At 36.5% G+C, this 19,984-nt stretch overlaps 1 protein-coding gene across 1 annotated transcript in view; it reads right to left on the bottom strand.

Annotated features, from left to right (window-relative positions):
* Pak (serine/threonine-protein kinase PAK 3-like protein) overlaps window positions 1-19,984 on the bottom strand; it is a 91,581-nt gene that overhangs the window by 48,252 nt on the left and 23,345 nt on the right. The window contains exon 3 of the mRNA XM_089088137.1: window positions 2,143-2,302. Within this exon, the coding sequence (XP_088944263.1) occupies window positions 2,143-2,302 (160 nt within the window). The remainder of the gene's footprint in view (window positions 1-2,142; window positions 2,303-19,984) is intronic.

The raw sequence follows: 19,984 nt of genomic DNA on the forward strand, positions 1-19,984 counted from the left end.
TGGTGGGTTAAAAATAAATTATTATTATTATCTACTAAAACTGAGAAGAATCGCTTCAGAAAATCTAGTTTGATTGCCAAGTGCTTATCAACAGACAAAAAAACATATTATGACCTTTGTTAAGGACATTCGATACCATAAAGAATCAGCCTATATCGTCCATTGTAAACTTTTTAGTTTATGTGGCCAAACTATTTATAAAGGATTGGGCGGTCTTGCCATAACTTCTAGCGCTTGGATAAGCGATCCGAATAAACAGCAGAAAACTAAAAGCCGACATCTACTTTCCGTGATGTCTTAGAAACACCTTTTAATTTATGTTGTTTCGTTCTGGAAATATACATTTTTGGTTTTAGAGAAACTTATATCATTAGGAAGTGTAAATTTTGTTTTTTCGACTAAACGGAACAGAATTTTCTTTTTAAAATTCAAGAAAGGGTTGTCCCTAAAACATTCTAGCATACATGCTAGAAAAAAGCCCAGGATCACCTCAAAAGAAATGACATTTGATCAATTTGACAGCTTTTCTCCGAATTTTCTGTGGTGCAACCCACTTTGGTTGTAAACTTTGTCGACAGAATTCTATTTTCTTTTCAATCAAATTTCACAATTAAATCACAAATTCTCCCTAGGCTTCAATGATAAGTAGTCCTCTGGGAGAATTCACTAATGGACCCTTTGCCTTTGAGACAGTCAGCCAACGTTGAGGTTCCCAAAATGGTGTTCGAAGTATCGGATCCTCTTAACAAGCATAAATTCAAAACGTAAACTCCATCGGTATCAATACTGATTTTCGACTGTACATGAATTTTTTTTTGGTTTTAACCAAACTTTGGCAACCAACAAAGCAGTGGCGTAATTTCCTCAAAATTCTGGGAGGGGGGAGAGTTGGAGCCAATTTCCCAAATCAAGTGGAAATGACAGTATAAACTAAAAAAAAGCTATTTGGTATCATAAAGGTACTATTTAGTACTATAAGGGTAATTTATAGTACCCTAAAGGTAAACATGTACTAAAAAAACATGTAAAGGTAGACATGTACTGATCTGTTTCTGTTGATGCTTGAATTATGCAGATTTATCTTAGTTTTGACAAGATTTTTGAAGAAACTAAATTTCAGCTGGGGGGGGGGAATGAGGTCTGGGGGGACAAACCGAGGTCTGGGCGGGGCCGTTTGCCCCCCCCCCCCTGGCCCCTAGAAAATTGTGCCCCTGCAACAAAGGAAGTATTGATAGGCATCCCGAAGACTACAAAAACTAGAAGGTGAAGAAAACATAAAGTAGAGAAAAGAAAAAGAAAAAATAAGAGTCAGGGGCTATTAGGTGTCTAATCAATGGAGCAAGATGTTACTAGTGCAAAGCCACAGCTGCAACATTTGTATGCATATTATGCCCAAGACCGTCATTTGAGACCGTCGGAGTGAAAGGGGGGGGGGGTCTCGGAAGTTGGTAAGTTCAAAATACACACAGAGAAGAATTTGACTTTTTACTTACAAGGTAAACAACCTCAGAGGTTGTTAACTTCAACTCAACAATAGCAACCCAAAAAAATTTGCTACCAGCAAAGATAAAAATTAGGTACAGAAAATAGCAAGCAAAAAAATCGTACCACAACAACAACGCAGACAAGGAGTAAAAAATTATAACAGAATTTTAAAGCCTGCAAAATAGTAAAATAGTAAAAAAAAACGCAATGAAAAAAATAATATTGAACAATTTTTAACAGGATTCCATAGAGTTTATACTGCAATAAATAAATTTAACATTAAGTGAAATTTCTCTTTTCAATTTTTACTAAGTTTCTTTTACGGAATAAAATTTTATTGCACTAATCTTTTTTATTCCCAAATCTTAGGTCAGGAATTATATTCCTCACATGGGTGTTTATAAGCCAAAATATATAAAAATATTTGCGCCTAATTTAGCAAGAATTTACCTGATGGTATTGGCAAGCACGTGGAAAATGACCTCCCCCCTATTCTTGTAGCCCCAATTATAAAAACAATACAGATACATACACTTTACCGTATTTTTAAAACCCAAATCTTGATAAATTTTTTTTCGAGCTGGATCGCTTATGTTATGTTAGTGTTTTTTGTCTAAACTGAGTGACACGTTTTAAATATTTAAATGATGAACTTACCGGGACGAGGCACGGTTGTCATGTATTTTGTCTCCGTCCTAATGGTATGTGAGGTATTGATGAAAGTCAGTGCATCTATTACAGCCTGCGGATTCTCTGTTTGTTCCCGTTTACTGATGTTTGATGACTGAAGCAAACGGAGCCATTCTTCGGGCATTCCCTAAAGCAAAAAGATATATTGAGCTGAAAATAATATTAGGATGAAAATTAAAAGAAGAATAAAAATTTAATAGATAGGCTCTTACAAGAGCCAAAATCCGCTTTGTCAGCAGAATGTCATCTTTACACGATGTACCAAATGAATATTTTGAACAAGTAACAATTGTCTTCATAAAATTTAGGAAAAAAACTGTTTAATTTTATACACAAATACACCAAAAACCCAAAACTAACACAGGTGATAAGCAGAGTAGAAATCGACGTGTCAGCTTAATAGATAAATAAATGGTAAGCAATTCCAATCAACACGAAGTCCCACAAGACAAAACAGGTAATGAAAAAAAGAGGGGGCCAAATCAGCAGGAATTAAAAGTAATTCATAATCGAATCTAATATATCATTAACTTCTCCCCTAATTTTGAAATAAAATTTTCAAACACAAATTTTCATTGAAGAGCAATTCTTTAAATTACGGATTATTAAAGACAAATTAGACTTATTTTCAACATGGGGGATATGGGAGCAAAAGTCTAGTCTTTTCGGATTTAACTCGAGGATTTTTTTTTCTTTTTTTTATAGGAGACGATAAATTTTGTCAAGTGAAACCGACCATGTGATCCGAGAAATTTAAACTCATTTCAAAACCCGTATTAAAAAAAAACACAATATTTCATTCTGATCCGGAACAGATGCTAAGCGAAAATTTGACCAAGGAACTTTTTTTAGTAGATGGCGTTAATTTTTGCTGAAGATACTATAGTATCTTCACCCTTTGTAAGTGAACTAGGGTACAAACAAACATATTATTGTCATATTCCATCAAAACCAGAAAATTATAAAGTAAAATAAAAACTTAAGTACAAAGTAAGTAACGAAAATGACATGGAAGAGTATATAGAAATGACCTAGCGAACTCTTACAGGTAAACCAGTCAACAATGAAGAGAAAAAAAAACAGTAAAGTATAAATGAAAATAGAATAACATAACAAAGAATCATTCAACTAATTCGAAAACACAAAGGCGGGAATGCTTCCAAGCAAAAATTAGATTAGTCTTAAAAACTTCCATAAACAACTCTAATTTTAGCAATTTTGAAGGTTTCACCATCATAATAGTTAACCAACTTGTAAGTTTATAGTCAAGACATACTCTCTAAAAATAGATATTCATTTGGGGGGGGGGGAGGGGAAATATCTCGATACGAACAAAAAATATTAGTCTAGCAGGACAAATACTCCCGTGATAGTGCCTGTTTTATAGCTATTTAGATTAATTTTACGCTGGTTGTGTCATTATCAATTTTAAGAAAAAAAACAAAAATGTAAATCATGAAATGTAATGATGTTTTGTAAATCATTTTTTATTTCTTCTATGAAAAAATTTTCCAGCTTCTGAACAATTTAGGAAAAGATCTGGTGTTTTCTATGCACCTGATGTGCATTAGAAATGGAATAGTTTTTTCCGTACTAATAATTATTAACGCAATTAATAAATGATTAGTAGTAATTAATTAATCATTAAAGGAATTAATTAATAATTATGAACAGAACTATTTTTTTATCAAAACAATTTTTTACATGTTTTATCAATTTTTTTTACATGCTGCCAATCAAGGAGTAAACAAATTAGGTACATAAGTGAGCAATGCCATCTATCTAAAACAATTTACGATTATCTGCAATATATTTCTTTAAAGACATGTAAAATAGGTACTCACCAGGGAAATAAAATGGTTTCTTTTAAACAATCTCAAAAATATACGTAACTTATTATTCACTCCAATACAATCTTATATGACACAGTAATTACGCAAAACTGCATATTTTGAACAAAAACATGTCCCATAAATATTTCTTATGCCCATACTACTAATACTAATGAATTTCTCTAAAGACATGTCCCGTAGGTATCCCCAAATACAACTTAACGTTCATGGCGTTTAATGGCTCTGGCTTAAGATTTACGCTCCCTGTAAAGTAAGGAAACTGATATTTTTGGGTTTTGTTTTGTAGTTTAGGCTAGATAGTAAATACTCTGTATGGGTTTAGTCACTGAATTAATCATTCATTCATACTTACATCATTCGAACCATTAAATATAGATCTATTCAATTACTGAGGCGAAATTATTATATTCCTGGTATTTTTTTTTCTTCGAGAATGATCTATAATTACTTAAACATTGTATACTTTTCCTATTATTTGCATCTTTGACATTAAGAACGTAAGGATTTCGTTTAATTAACAATAAATTTACAACGACAACAAAAAACATCCAACGTCAACCGCCCCCCCCCCCCCGAAACTCCATAGCCATAAAGAGATAGGAAAAAAAACGATATATGAACAAAAATACATGGAGAATAAATAAATTCAATCTCCCACCTCAAAAATCCTCAAAATCACAAGCTATGTAGGGGAGTGGCACACAATTTCAGATCATGGTAAAAAGTAAAGAATACGATAATGAACTTTACAGTCCCTACCGGCAGTGTTGATTTCCGTTTCGTGGCCCTTCAGCCAGGAAGTGCAAGGAGGGATTCGGGCCCAGCCATCCCATTCTTCCTTACATCCTTCCTGTTTACCTTCCCCAGATTTCTCCAGGCACCCATTTAGAGCTGGGTCGACTCTGGTTGAGCTTACAGAGTCACGCAACAAAGCCCTGTTCCAAACCAAATGACCAGTGAAACCAGGACTCGAACCACTGCATTCACAGGCAAAGGAATTCAAATCTAGCATACCAACTACTCGGCTAGGATACTCAATAAAACTCAATTACTCAAGCAAACATTAAAACCCAAACCAGAGCTATCTACTCCAGAAGATATGGTCAAAAAAAAATAATTAAAAACAAGCTCAATTATTGGCAAAAAATTCTCTTTCATTTTTTTTTTTTTAAGATATCAAGCGAGCGGCAGCTTCGTTCAGACTCTGGGAGCGTGTTCAAGACAGGGTTGCCAACTTGCACACTTTTCGTGTGAAATGCACTCTTTTTTTTTCATTGCACTCTTTCACACCACGGACCAGATTTGCACTCTTTTGGCCCATTATTTGCTCTTTGCACTCTTTTTGCACACTTTTATGAAATGATGATAGAAAAAGTATTAAGCGAAATAAAAAATTAAACTATTTAAGTGCAAAAGATAGAACAGCTAGCCGGTATGATCTCTGTTATCTATGCCTAGGCCGTCCCCCGGGCGTCTTTTCATTTTTTCAGCCATTTACCAAGAAATAGATCAAAGCATAGATAACCAGTGAAAACGTGGTAAATTCAAATCATGTTTTATAGAAGGAAGTTGAAAGTTGTTGGGCACAACTGTTCTTCATGGAAATAGAAAAGGAGTATGAAACATGAAGTAATGCGATTTAGAAACAACAACCAAAATAAACCTACTAAGGTCTAATCTCAAACTGATAAAATTCTGCAAAAACTTTAGGCCTGTGCACCCTTTTAAAGCGTGAGTAACCCATATCTTCTTGTGATAACCATTTTTTCTGAAGCCCATACTATCAAAATGATATAAAAGGGTAGGCTAAATTAGGAAAATATGGGGTAGCCTAAAATTGTAGTTTAGACTTTAGACACTTCTTGCTATCTAGGAAAGCAGTTGAGTTAGGTGAATAACACTTTCAGAAATTAATCCAGGGCCAAAAATATTCGAGCCAGTTGAAAACGACAATGAAAAATGGGCAAATATTGAGCAGTTCATATTTTTGACCTATGAATAAAGTGAAAATACCAATCGATGCCTTTTCTTATGCTCTTTCCGAATATAACAATGGTTTTTGGCACAAATTCACTTCACCCCACCCCAATATACTAATTCAGGGTGTATATTTGCACATTGGGGTGGGGGTAAAGTTCAAACTTACCGCTATAGTCAGAATTGCATCCTGAATCCAAATTTAATATTCCTTTGCGTCAGAAATGAGCTTTACAAGCCCCCCCCCCCTTCCCTAATGAGTAAATATATACCCTAGGGGTGGGGAGTAAAGTGAATTTACGCCAAAAGCAATTAGTATATTTGGAAAGAACATAAGAAAAGGCATCGAGTGGTATGTTTACTTTATTCATAGGTCAATAGTATCAACTGCTCAATATTTACAAAAAAATTAGCAATATGGTACCAAAAAGACAGATATGGTTTACTAAAAAAATAATCCTTTTCTGTTGAGGCTAGAATTGTGCGGGCCTATGTAAGGTTTCATAAAATTTTTGAAGACTCGAAATTTCAGTTTGGAGAGGGGGGAAACTGTGGCCAGGTATTAAAATCATCCACATCCATTTCTCTTGCTGAATTTTATGTAGGACTCAATTTAAAACATATTTGTCTTTGCCAAACTTTGCTTATGGACAAAGTTTGGCAGAAGTACTAAGTGCTTATATTCTCAATTTTAAGCAAAGCTGATTGTAGAATAGGCTAATCACCCCTTTAAACAATCCCGAGAGCTTATACAGTAAGCAAGTAATCTTGTACAAGAGACAAGGAGACAAAAGGTGCCTAGTATTTCTGTCCAAGCCTTTTTCCTTCTTTGCATACTTATTTCAGTCTTGGTTTTTAAAACTATTAAAAAACAGGAAACTGAAAGTAAGGAGCAACATTAAAACTTAAAAGAACAGAAATTACCACGTTTTTAAAGAGGGCTGCCCCCTCCCCAACACCTCACTTTTCACGCTAAAGTTTTTTAGTGCTTTTAAAAAAGCTTTTTATTGTTCTACTTAAACGACCCCTGTGTTTCAGGATGTCTTTTTTAAAGAATTGGGACAAAATTCAAACTTTAGTGTGAAGAGTGAGGTGTTGAGGAGCAGGAAACCCCCTTCATATACGTTGTAATTTTGTTCGGTTGAAGTTTTAATTTTTGCTCCTTACTTTCAGTTGAGAAAATTTGTTTTGTTTTTTTATTTAATCTCTGATCTTTTTTAAATGATACCAGGACTTAGCTTACTGTAAAATGTGTTATAAAGACATAATCGGATGTGTGGCAAACGTGAGGTGCCATCTTAGAACAAACTTCCACAAGAGCAGGGTTCTGAACAGTCAGACATCAATGCTGCAGTATCAAGACCTTCCCAAAAAATTACATGCTGAGTCTATAATTTAAGCCAGCTTAAAGCTTACGTCGTGGGTCGTCTCGGAAGACATTCCCGTTACAAAAACGGACACTTTAATCCCAGTCCTGAAAAATACTTTTGGAGACTCAGAACTTTGTAAAAGCTTCAATCAGGGCAGAATTAAAACTAGTGGGAAAAATAGACACGTCATTGCCAATGTAGAAAGAGATGTGTTTTCTTGTGAACTTAAGAAAGCTCATATCTCTTTAATAGCTGACGAATCTACAAGTAAATCTTGGCAGAAGGTCATGGTCCTTATAGCGAAGTACAAAGACTCCAAAGATATAGTCCGAGAAGACTTTCTGGGGCTTTTGCCAGTAAGTGATGACAGTTCAGAAGGGCAAAAAACTTCTAATATTTGGACATTTGAAAAGCCTAGGAATACCTTTACAAATTAGATGGTAATTGCCTTTGACAATGCCAGAGTTGACATTGGACATCAAAAAGGCCTTGGTGTGCTGTTAAAAGAATATGTGCCAGATTTCCTTGTGCTAGGCTGCACTAGTCGTTCCCTTGCTCTCTGTTCTGCATATGCAGCGAAGAAGTTGCCAGATAGAATTGAAATTTTTATTCGCGGCGTAGTTGCGTATGTGGCAAATAGCCCAAAAAGACAGGATGAACTAAATATTTACCAAAATTTCCGTCATGTGGAAAACCATAAGCTTTTGCAGACTTCAAGTACGCGATGGCTCACCCTTGAAGCTTCCGTTGAACGGATCCGGGAGCAGTGGAACCCGCTCCTTTTATTCTTTACCAACCATGGAGAAGGTGACTTCGATGAAGATAGAGGAGCCGAAGAAAAGGCTGATAAAATTCTTTCTTTTACGCATGATTGATCTCTGAAAGTTACTCAGTATTTTCTTTCACTTGCCTTACAAAATATTAATGCACTAAACAAAGAGTTTCAAGATGAGGGAACACGGATTCACAGGCTTTGAAAAGTTTGCGACAGACGTATCTGTTGCTCCTCAAGTGCTTTGTCAAAAAGGAAGAAATAGGGCGCGTACAAGACCCATTTAGAGTTCGGTTGAGCCCAGCTCATTTTTCTTGCACTTGATTGCATAAAGTTGGGACCAAATGCACTGTGCCTACTGAGAAGTCTGCAAAACACGGGCCCATTGAGTGCTCAGCAGGTTCACGGCATCCAGATGAGCTGTCTGAATTTTTTTAGGAATTGTGCTCACAAATGAGCAAACGGATTGACTGCAATGACCTAACGTTGGAAAATCCCGAATGCTTAAAACAAAACGGATTTATCTTCCTTCGAAACAGCACACAAAATTGCGTGTTTATTGCATTTTTATTTGTATTTTATTACGGTGTGCCTCAGCGTCACCCAGCAAATTCGGAAACCGCTGAAGAAGAGGCAGAAGAGTGTCCACATCTACAGATGTTGCCTTATCTGTAGATGTGGACACTCTTGTGCCTCTTCTTCAACAGTTTCCGAACTTCCTGGGTGACGCTGAAGCACAACGTAATAAAATGCAAATAAAAATGCAATAAACACGCAATTTTATGAGCTGTTTTGAAGGATGATAAATCTGTTGTGTTTCTGCTTCCATTTTTTTTCGCTGTGCTAGGGTTCGGTACTTGACTTGACTGCGGTGAAGTCAGCTATAGCTCAGGACTAGTTACTTGGACCTCTTATATTCCTTTCAAAATGTTTGAATAAAATGGAGACAAAACTTTAACTAAACATTGGATGCAGTCAACTATAATTCAGTTAAAGATCCAACCAATCAAAATAAACACCTCCAAATTTCAAGCAGAGGATTACCTTTAAAGCTAAAAAAAGAATGACAATCATTATCTAACTTATTATTTAGAGGTTGATTTCCTAACTTTATTTTCAACCCAATTGAGAAATTTAAAGATAATAAGTTTATCGATCGAAGGATAATTGATAATTATGCGTAAATGGCGGAAGAATGGTCAAAACAGTGAAAGGGGCTGCGCGCACGGCGGCAGCCGCGCGCGCGCAAATTTTTTGACTTGCACACGCTTTAAACCGCTTGCACTCTTTTTTTGCCTAGATCGGCACTCTTTTCTGACTTCAGTAACTTGCAACCCTGGTTCAAGATCGTATTAAAAGCTATCACAGGGTTGAATTCAGATCACAATGATGGAATACGAGGAATTTGTTAGTTGTTGGAAGTGCACAGATGATAATTCGTTTGATCAAAAATGTCTTACTACATAGAGCAGAAGCAAGATGCCAATGCAATGAAGGAAAGTGAAAGAAGTACATGCCAGAAAATGAAGATATTTCAATTCAAGCAAAGTTTTAAATCAAGAACGTTAGATTCCTGGATAATAAACTTTCCTTTATCGTAGAGTTTTGAAAGGGGCTTCAATGCCTAAGGGGGCTTCAATGCGAATATGAAACACAAGACTTCACTTGATAGCAGAAAACGATTTTAAAAATCGGCTCGATGCTTGTGTATTATACGCCACTCACTCAAGTTTACGTTGTCTAAAACTCGAGAACAAACCTGTTTCTTCGTTCGTGTCTTACTGCTTAGGATGAGATATGACAAAGACAAGCGACAGAATAGATGGAAAATATATAATTTGGGCTACATATTTGCACACTAGGAGGAGGGGGGTGGGGGTGTGGGTGGGGGTAAAGTATTTGGACAGTTTGAAGTTAGAAAAGAATTGTTACTTCATATGATGCAGAATAATTGTACCTAACACATTTTGCATGCAGACCCTCTATACTTTACTCCTCCCCCCTCTCTAATGAGCAAATATATAGCCCATTCTAAAGCATTACCTTTCATCATATTTTGTGACATTTCATTAGGATTGAGCGTCAAAGAAACAAGTTCTATTTAAATGAAGCACTTGAGAGGGTGGCGTATCATACACAAGTACCATCGGCCCTGAAAGCATTTTAGCTTTCTAAGGATTCCATGACTCTTGGAGACTTTGATCCGGTCAATATGATGCTTAAACGAAAAACTAAATCAAAAGTAATGCATTTTAGGTCTCACTAAAAAAAACCTCTTGACAGGGCAAGAGACAGGGCAAGCTTGAGACAGGGCATTTGAGACAGGGCAAGCTTGAGACAGGGCATTTGAGACAGGGCAAGCTTGAGTCATTTGAGACAGGGCAAGCTTGAGACTCTTGAGAAAAAAAAAGGAAGCAAAACTTTCCAACATTTAACGCAAGAAAATCCACACCAGGACACTGGATAACTCTCAATGTTCAACAGGGATCAGGCTACCAGATATACCAACAGTACTGTCATCAGCAAAAGCAATCTAAAAAGACAAACTCTTCTTGTACTTAGTGACAGATGCTGGTTGACAAAGATGACAGCAGATCGTAAGTTTTGCGCACATTAATAGGGTCACTAATTTAATTTCCATTTCTCTATAGACCTATAAATTAGAATCAGACATTTTGTGCATAGCTTTTTGTTAGATATACAATTTGGAGAAAAAAGTGTTTAACAATCATAGAAGTTTTGCAACTAATTTGGAAAACGGAAATCACCAAATCCACTTCTCGGTAAGGATCGGAAAGTAAAAGCAAGCGAAAAATAAAGTAAGATAAATACTGCTAAAGTAAATAGGTAAAAGTATCTAAATACATTAAACGTCTACATTTAAAACATCCCAAAAAATCATAAAACAACTACATTTAAAATAGTTTAGAAATTTACATTTTTTTAAATTATAGAAAATAAGTATAATTATAATTAAATTAACCTATCATCTTATTTGTTTAAAAACATTATATGTTTTATAAGACTATTTATTTGTTTATTTTTTAGTCGTTTGATATTTTTTCTCTTGTGTCCTAGTTGCAGGCTGTTTCTTTTTCTTTTTTTTATTGTTTTATTTTGGAAAAACTGTTTCCTTTTATTTAAAGTATTTTTTGTGGAAAAAGGCTCCCAAAAGAGGAGCCAACATACTCGGATAATTTTTGTTTACTTAAAGTTTTTTTTTTGTTTTTTTTTGTGTGTGTGTGTGTTTTGCTCCACTACTTTATTCAAATTAACCCGTTTTTTCGCTCTAGAATTTTTCTTTGTAAAAGGAAAAGCAGTTTGGTCTAAGAAATCCTTTCGTTATCTTTACCAGTAAGGTTCAATAAACTATTTAAAAAAGGAACAAAAAAGCATAATCCTTCAGTTCTTCCCCTTCCCATCTATACTTAGATTCGTACCGAAATACAAACTATATTTACCTTGTATTTCTGCTAGGAGAGCATAAAAGAAAACATTAAATTAATTTCAAAAAAGCACAATATGAAATCACAGAACACTTTTAGGAATTTGTCTGTACTAATCAACTGTTTTCGGGAGAGGGGGGGGGGGCTTGAACAATAACTTGGTAGAATACACTAACTTTCCATTTAAAAATTAAAATTAAATAGAGATTAGATAAAATGCAAAAAACACACCACAGTATGTAAACACGGCCAAAGGAACCCCCATTAAAAAACACACAAAAAGACGAAATAAATCTTGCTTTAATGGTTTGTGAAGTTGATTTTTTTTTTTTTTTTTTTTTTACAGAACAGAACCTTTTATGTATAATCTTGACAGGCGTTAATTTCATGACTTTAAAAAACTAGCAATTACAACAAGGTAGATCATGCAAATATTCTAACTTGCGTTTTACCCCGTGATGTTGCCTCTTAATTGTAGAATACTGGAAAACTGAGTACGTGGGTTGAGTTGCACGAGGATTCAGTTAAATTGAATTGAATTGCAGGTGATTTAGTTACATGGGGGTTCAGTTGTACAAGGGTAATATATGCTGCAAATATATGCACATACATTTGCTTTGGATTCAATTAGCTTTGCGAATCAGCTTTTCAAGTCTTATGTGAGCTTTGGGACAGCAAAGCTTCACTGGGACAACAGTCTCGGTTAGAAGACAAACGGCAATGAGAACCAAAATATAAAAGCCTGCCACGTAGCCGTGCCGGGGGCCGGAGGCAAAGCCATCAGTATCCCAGTACCATGAATATACATAATATATATATATATATATATATATATATATATATATATATATATATATATATATATATATATATATATATATATATATAACATACTATCTTTATATTTATCTTTAAATGAGCAATACTTATATATTTATTTATGTATGTATATATTTTTTCTCGAAAACTGCTCCTTTTTTTGGAAAATTGGCATCCTAGGATTTTATTGCCTGAAAAAACGATCTAGATGGGTCACAAGTTGGAGAAAATTCGTTAAGAGCCTTAATTTTGGAGAGAAAATGCACACGAGTGACGTCATATTTACATGTATCAGTTATGTAATACCGTCATGTACTAATATAAAAGGCTGCATTCATGTCGCATTTGTAGATGACATAACATGAAAAATTACATCATAATCTGTTTCAATGACGTCATTCATAGCATAAAAACAAGTGCTGTCTAGAAAAATCTATTAGTCTTAATTTGAAAAGCAAACAGTTATATAAGTATAAAAAAATAACAAGTATGAATATAAACAGCCAATATGATATCTTCAGTGATATGACTAGAAGTTATGGGAACTTTGGCACTGACCCAAATTCGCAGCTTCTGAGTGGAGCGACTGATTTTACAAGCCAAGAAGACATACAACTTGACTTAGAGACTATTTTTGCCTTAAAGAGGGTACTCAATGGAAACTTTGGTATTGACCAGGATTCGCAGCTAATGAGCGGAACGACTAATATTACAAACCAAGATGACAAACTACAGGACTTAGAGAAGGAATTCAATCGGTCTCAATGTTCAAATGATCATGTAGACATCAAACAACAAACCCAGACAAATGCAGGGACATCAGGAGCAGGTAGTCTATCTTGTAGGCTATTGTACGAAAAACACAACAAGAAATATGTAGCAGTATGTGAAGTATGCAAAAAGAAATTTTTATGGAGACGGTACTTGAATGTACATATGAGAACCCATACTGGTGAAAAACTGCGTGAATGTGAATTGTTCAAAAAGAAATTTACTTCAAATTCTAGCTTGGCTCAGCATATGAGAACTCACAATGGAAAAAAACCCTATGAATGTGAAGCGTGTAAAAAAAATTTTATGTGAATTCCTATTTTGCTAAGCATATGAGAAGAAAACACAATGAAGAAAAACCCTACGGATGTGAAGTATGCAAAAAGAAATTTTCAACTAAGTTCAATTTGGGTGTTCATATGAGAACCCACACTGTTGAAAAACCAAATGAATCTGAAGAATCCAAAAGTGATACGGGATGTTAGCCGTACTCACTTTCGTGGTGACTTCTGTTTTTCCAAGGATGATTTTATTCATGTAAGTTTCTGTTCGTTTCAAGTTTCAATTCAATTATATAAATTTCAATTCAATTTCACTCGTCTTCGATTTTAATGTAGCTCCACTTTAATTTTTTTTTTCTATAATTACCTATTAAAATCTATGAGCCTTAGAAAACACGCCTACTTTCCGAAAAAGGGGAGAAACGCAGCATAAAAAATCAAGCAATCTTGTCCATGAAAATCAAACTCTCAGTATATAGGAGTAACCTGCTATAGCCGTTTAAAGCTCCTGAATACAATCGTGATTGTAGTAGTAGCTGATAGATGGTAAAGGACGACCCTTTGCACGTAATAACTTAATTATTTTGATTAATTATTTTGAAGACAAATCGGATAGAGCTAAAAAGTACACTATTGGATTCGTCGTTGCCAAAAACCCATTGCAGGAAATTACAGACCCTTGGCTTAAACAGGGAAAATAAAATTTTTTGGGGGCACTTGTAACACCCATGTGCCCTTCTTCACCACTGATAGCGGGGCCCTGGAACATCATAAACACATCCAATCAAAATTGTTAATATTTGAAAGTAATTGGAAGGTAACTAACCCCCCTCTCACACCCACGATTCCCCCAAACATTTTTGGGGGCTTTGTATTGAATTATTTTTTTCCATACCAGAGTCCTTCGTATCAAAGGAGTTGTCATGGAAACTTCGAATAGGGCTCATTCGATTGGAAATTGGAATGGCTAGTGCCCTTTTTAATTGTCGAAAGTGATTGGAAGGCAACTAACACTCCTTCCACACCCATCATTTCCCTAAGCACATCCAATTAAAATTTTGAGATGCCATTTTGTTATACGTAGTTGGAAGTTCTGGAATTTATATTTGTTAGCATATTTTTGAGAAGATGACAGCCGCCCCCACAGCCCTCAGGGCAAGGGTTTTCAGTTATGCCCTGGCAGCATATAAGGTTTTTATAGAAAGCGTTGTCATAGAAACTTCAAAAAGGGCTCATTTGATTGGAAATTGAAATGACTAGTGTCCGTTTTAATAGTCAAAAGTGACTTCCACGCCCACCATATATCCAGACACATCCAATCAAATTTTGAGATAGTCATTTTGTTCAAAGTAGTTGAAAAGTCCGAAAATTATATCTTTGAGGATAACACTCCTCCCATAGCCCCCAGAGTAAGGATTGTACGTTATGTCCTGGGGGCATATGAGGTTTTATTGAAAGCATTGTTGTAGAAACTTGAAAAGGGACTCATTCGAATGGAAATTCAAAGGGCTAGTGCCCTTTTTAATAGTCAAAAGTGATTAGAGGGAAATTAACCCGCCTCTCATGCTGACCTTTTCCCCAAACAGATTCAATCAAAATTTTGAGATAGCCATTCTGTTTAACTGTGTTGAAAGGTCCAGAAATTATGTCTTTGAGGATGAAAATCCCCCCAAAGCCCTCAGGGCAAGAGTTGTAAGTTATGCCCTGGGGGCATGTAAGGTTTTTATAGCTTTGACGTAAAAACTTCAAAAAGGGCTTATTTGATTGAAAATTGAGAGGGATAGTGTCCTTTCCAATAATCAAAAGTGATTGGAGGGCAAGTAACTCCCCTCCCACGCCAACCATTTCCCCAAACACATCCAATCAAAATTTTGATATAGCCATTTTCTTCAACGTAGTTGAAAGGTCTTTTTTGAGAGGTCCTTGGGGGATATAAGGTCTTTAGAAAGCATTGACGTAAAAACTTTAAAAAGGGCTCATTTGATTGGAAATTGAGAAACTAGGGCCCATTTTATTAGTCGAAAGTGATCGGAGGGCAAATGCCCCCTCCCCCCAAGCCCATTATTTCCCCACACTTCTAATCAAAATTTTGAGCTAGCCCTGTTGTTCGACGTAGTTGAAAGGTCCCGAAATTATGACTCTGAGGATGACAACCAGCCCCAGCCCTTAGGGCCAGGGTTGTAAGTTATACCTATTTCAAGAGTCCAAGTGATCGGAGGGCCGCTACCCCCCCTCCCCCCACAAACAAACACATATTGTATTGTCCCAAATGCATCTAATAGAAAATTTTAGATAGGCATTTATTCAAAATAGTCCAAATATCATGTAACTAGGCTTTTGGGGTTGAAACAAAACCTTCATAGCCTGTGGCAAGGGTTGTAAGTTATACTCCGGGGGCATTTAAGGTTTTTATAGAAGGGATAGTTTTATATACTTTAGAGGAGGTTCATTGGAGGAAAATTGGAAGTTCTAGTTCCCTTTTAAGAGTTAAAAGTGATAGAGGGCAGCTAGCCCCCCCCCAACCACCCCTCTTCACCAGACGAATCTGATTAAAACTTTGAGATAGCCATTTTGCTCAAAATAGTCCAAAAAACATATAACAATGCCTCTAGGGCCGACACAACACCCCAATGTCCTGGGGAAAGGGTTGTAAGTCAAGCCCTGGGGAGATATAAGGTTTTTATGGAATGAGTGGTCGTATAAACTTCCGGTGGTAATCATTGATTTGAAATTTAAATTTATAGTGACCTTTTCAAGAGCCAAAAGTAATGAGAGCAACCAGCCCCCCCCCCCCCACACTTTTCATTTCCTCGAATATCTCCAATGAAAATTTGGAGATAGCAAATTTGTTCATTGTATTTAAAAGGTCGGAAATTATGTCTTTGATTAAGGCAACCCCACCCCCACAACTCTTAGGGCTGCCCTTCTTGTAAGTAATAACCTGGGGGCATATAAGGTTTTTATAGAAAAGGCGGTCGTATATACTTCGGAGGGGACTCATTGGAGTGGTAATCAGAATTTCTAGTGTCCTTTTTAAGAGCCAAAGTATCAGAGGGCAGCTACCGCCGCCACGCGTCCTGTTTTCCCGAAATACATCCAATAGAAATTTTTAGACATTTTTTAGAATTTTAGTCATTTTACTAAAATTAGTCCAAAGATCATATAACAAGGCTTTTGGGCTTGATACAAGCCACTAGAGCCTGGGGGCAAGGTTGTAAGTTATGCCGGGGGCATTTAAGATTCTTATGGAAGGCATGGTTGTTTAACTTTAGAAGAGGCTCATTTGGTTGGAAATTGGACGTTCTAGTTCCTTTCAAGTGTCAAAAGTGATGGAGGGCAATTAGTCCCCCCCCTCCCCGCCTCACCCCTCGTTTGACCCAACGCATCGGATTGAAAGTATGAAATGGCAATTTTTTTTCAAAACTGTCCAAACAACATACTATAATGCCTCGAAGGTCGACACAACCCCCCAGCGCCCTAAGGATAGGGTTGTAAGTTCCGTCATAAGGGCATATAAGGTTTTTTATGGAATTGGCGGTCGTATAAACATAAGATGGGGCTCATTTGATTTGAAATTGGAAGTTTGATTTAAAGATTGCCAGATTTAAGGGTCAGTGATTTGAGAGAAACTACCATCCCCCCCACGTTCATCATTTCCCTTAACATCTCCAATCAATATTTGGAGATAACAATTTTGTTCATCGTAATTGAAGGGTCCAGAAATTATGTCTGTGAGGAAGACACCCCCCTACAGCTCCCAGGGCAAGGGTAGTAAGTTGTGTCCTGGGGGCAAATAAGGTTCTTATAGAAAGGGTGGTTGTATATGCTTTGGAGGGGACTCATTGAACTGGTAACCAGAAGTTCTAGTGTTTTTTCTAAGAGCCAAAGTGATCAGAGCCCAACTACCCCCAATCAGATGTGACACATTTGGTTGAAATTGGAAAATTTGTTTGAAACTGATTGAAATTGCACAATGGTAATATTACTTAAAATAGTCCAAAGAACACATAACAATGCCACCAGGGTTGGCACAGCTCCCCAAAGTCCTGGGGCATGTGCTTTAAGTTATGCCCACGGGGCATATAAGTTTTTTTATGGAATGGGTGGACGTATTAATTTTAGATGGGTATCATTTGATTTTAAATTGGAAGTTATAGTGCCCATTTTAAGAGTCAAAATGATTTGAGAGTCCCCCCCCCCACACAAACACACCCATCATATCCCAAAACTAACATCCAAATTCAGTTTGAGACATCAATTTTTTCAGCTTTGTTGAAAGGTTCAGTAAATTTGCGTTTGGGGATGTCAACCCCCCCCCCCACCGAGGCCTCAGGGCAAGGGCTTCAAGTTATGCAATTTGTTCATTGTTTACAAATAGTACATGTTATTGAGGAAAGGTATGCACATTTGACTTTTACTTTCCCAAAATACAAAGGGCATTAAGAGATGAGTCTTTTGGGGAATGTTGAGAGGAGTATTGAACTAAATCAAAACATGTTATGTGTATATGGGTTGTCAAAAGGGTGTAACTCACGAATGACTGAATATATAAATTTGGAACTTTCAAAAAATTATAAGGGAGGTGACCAATTGACCAGAAAGGCAATATTTGCACACTTCTACTACTACAACTACTGCTGCTTCTACTGCTACCACAAGTACTATTACTATTCCCGCTACTATCACTAAAACTACAACTTCTGTAGCGAGTACTACCATAGCTGAGGATATTGAAATAAAAGTATCTCAGGAAACGTTGAGGGGAAAATTGAACTAAATCAAAATATATGATGCGTATATAGATTACGAGCATATCATCAATATTTTTGGAACGGCTTATCACATCAAGAGGAAACTTCAGGGACGTCATGAGTGGCATGTTCAGTTGACCAAAAGGCAAAATGTCGTGTTACTACTGCTATTAATACTGCTGCTACTACTGTTACTATTAATAATTGTACACTATTACTGCTACTACTGTTCATACTGCTACCACTACTACTATGATACTAGTACAATCAAGGCTATATGTATGAAGGTGAGAATTTGACAGAATATTGAGGGGGAATTCGAACTGAATCAAAACACACTATGGGCATGCAGATTGTCAAAAGGACGTATCTCAAGAATTGATTTGGGTATTAAGTTGAAACTTTTGGTGAATACTTAAAGGGGAAGATCAATTGACAAAAAGGTAATATATGTATGTCACTACTAGCACTAATACCACTGCTACTTTTACTAATACTACTAAACAATTCCAACTACAAAATTCAATTGCAACAACTTGTAAGGCTTAGAGTATTAAGGTGAAAGGGCGTTAAAAGGGTGTCAATAGCGCACATCAACAGACCCCCTTGTATACTCGATCTGTTCCTTGCGCCCAAGTTATTGTCGACTGGTTCGGGCCGCCATCCGTCATTTGCCACAGTAAATCCACCTCCCTCCTCCCAGACGATTGCCACCCCACTTCCCTTTCCCAGCACCATCGTGCCTTCCCATCTCCCCCTTTCCTCTCTTATCAAAAACCCTCCTAATTCGACTCCTTCTATCTGCACGAAACCCCGTCTCAAGCCCATTCGTTATATCCCTCGTGCCTACCCTACCAATGTGACAGGTTTGAGACTTTTTGTATTTAATAGTTGTCGTGTAATAAATCCCAAATGTTCTTACTTCCCATCAACTGAAAACACGTTGCAACTTCCTCATCATAAGTCACCTATATCCTTGATAGAAAGAAGAATTGGAAAACTAAAAAAAAAACAAGTGTTTGTCCTTTGGATATCCCGTTTCCTCTTATTAGTGCCTTCAGTGACTTCCTTTAAAAGCCCTTGTCTGTATTGTTTAACGACATACCCAGTCTGGGCAAATTCCAACAATTTGGAAACAGGGTTTCATAACCCCTTTGAAATAGAAAAACGGAAAGCCTGGTTTTGAAGGCATTCGTCCTACTACTCTTACTCCTATTTTCTTTATGAAGGATTCCTTGCAGATTAGCTAAGGGAAAAAATCCTGCCTCTTACTGATCTGGGGCGATTCGGGAACCTAGAATCCACTACTACTTCCCACTACCTCATATCTCTTATCGACCACATCAAGAAAATCCTCAAAAAGCCCAATTCCTGGCTAAATTTAATTTCCATTGACCTTCAGAAAGCATTTCACCTTGTTAACCACAATATTTTAGTTGTGAAACTTGTCAGCGACTTAGATATTGATCCGTTACTGGTGAAATTGGTTGCCTCCTTCTTAACGAATAGATCGCAGGTTGTCAAATACCAGAATCATTATTCAAATCCTCTCCCTGTCCATAAAGGCATACCCCAAGGTACTTTCCTAGGTCCCCTCTTTTTTCAGTCATGATTAACACCCTCGCGAAGGAATTCCCTTTTCAGGAATTCTCCTTTAAAACATTGCTAAATAACTAACGCGTTAATTAAATATGAAGGGCAGCAGCGGGACGCTCCTGTCCTTTAAAAAATGAATAAAATATCCCACTTGTTTCTCCCCTTTTTTTATT

This window comes from Artemia sp. Qi Xiang Cuo, chromosome 4 (genome assembly GCF_049724085.1).
Source record: "Artemia sp. Qi Xiang Cuo chromosome 4, ASM4972408v1, whole genome shotgun sequence".
Lineage (NCBI taxonomy): Eukaryota > Metazoa > Arthropoda > Branchiopoda > Anostraca > Artemiidae > Artemia > Artemia sp. Qi Xiang Cuo.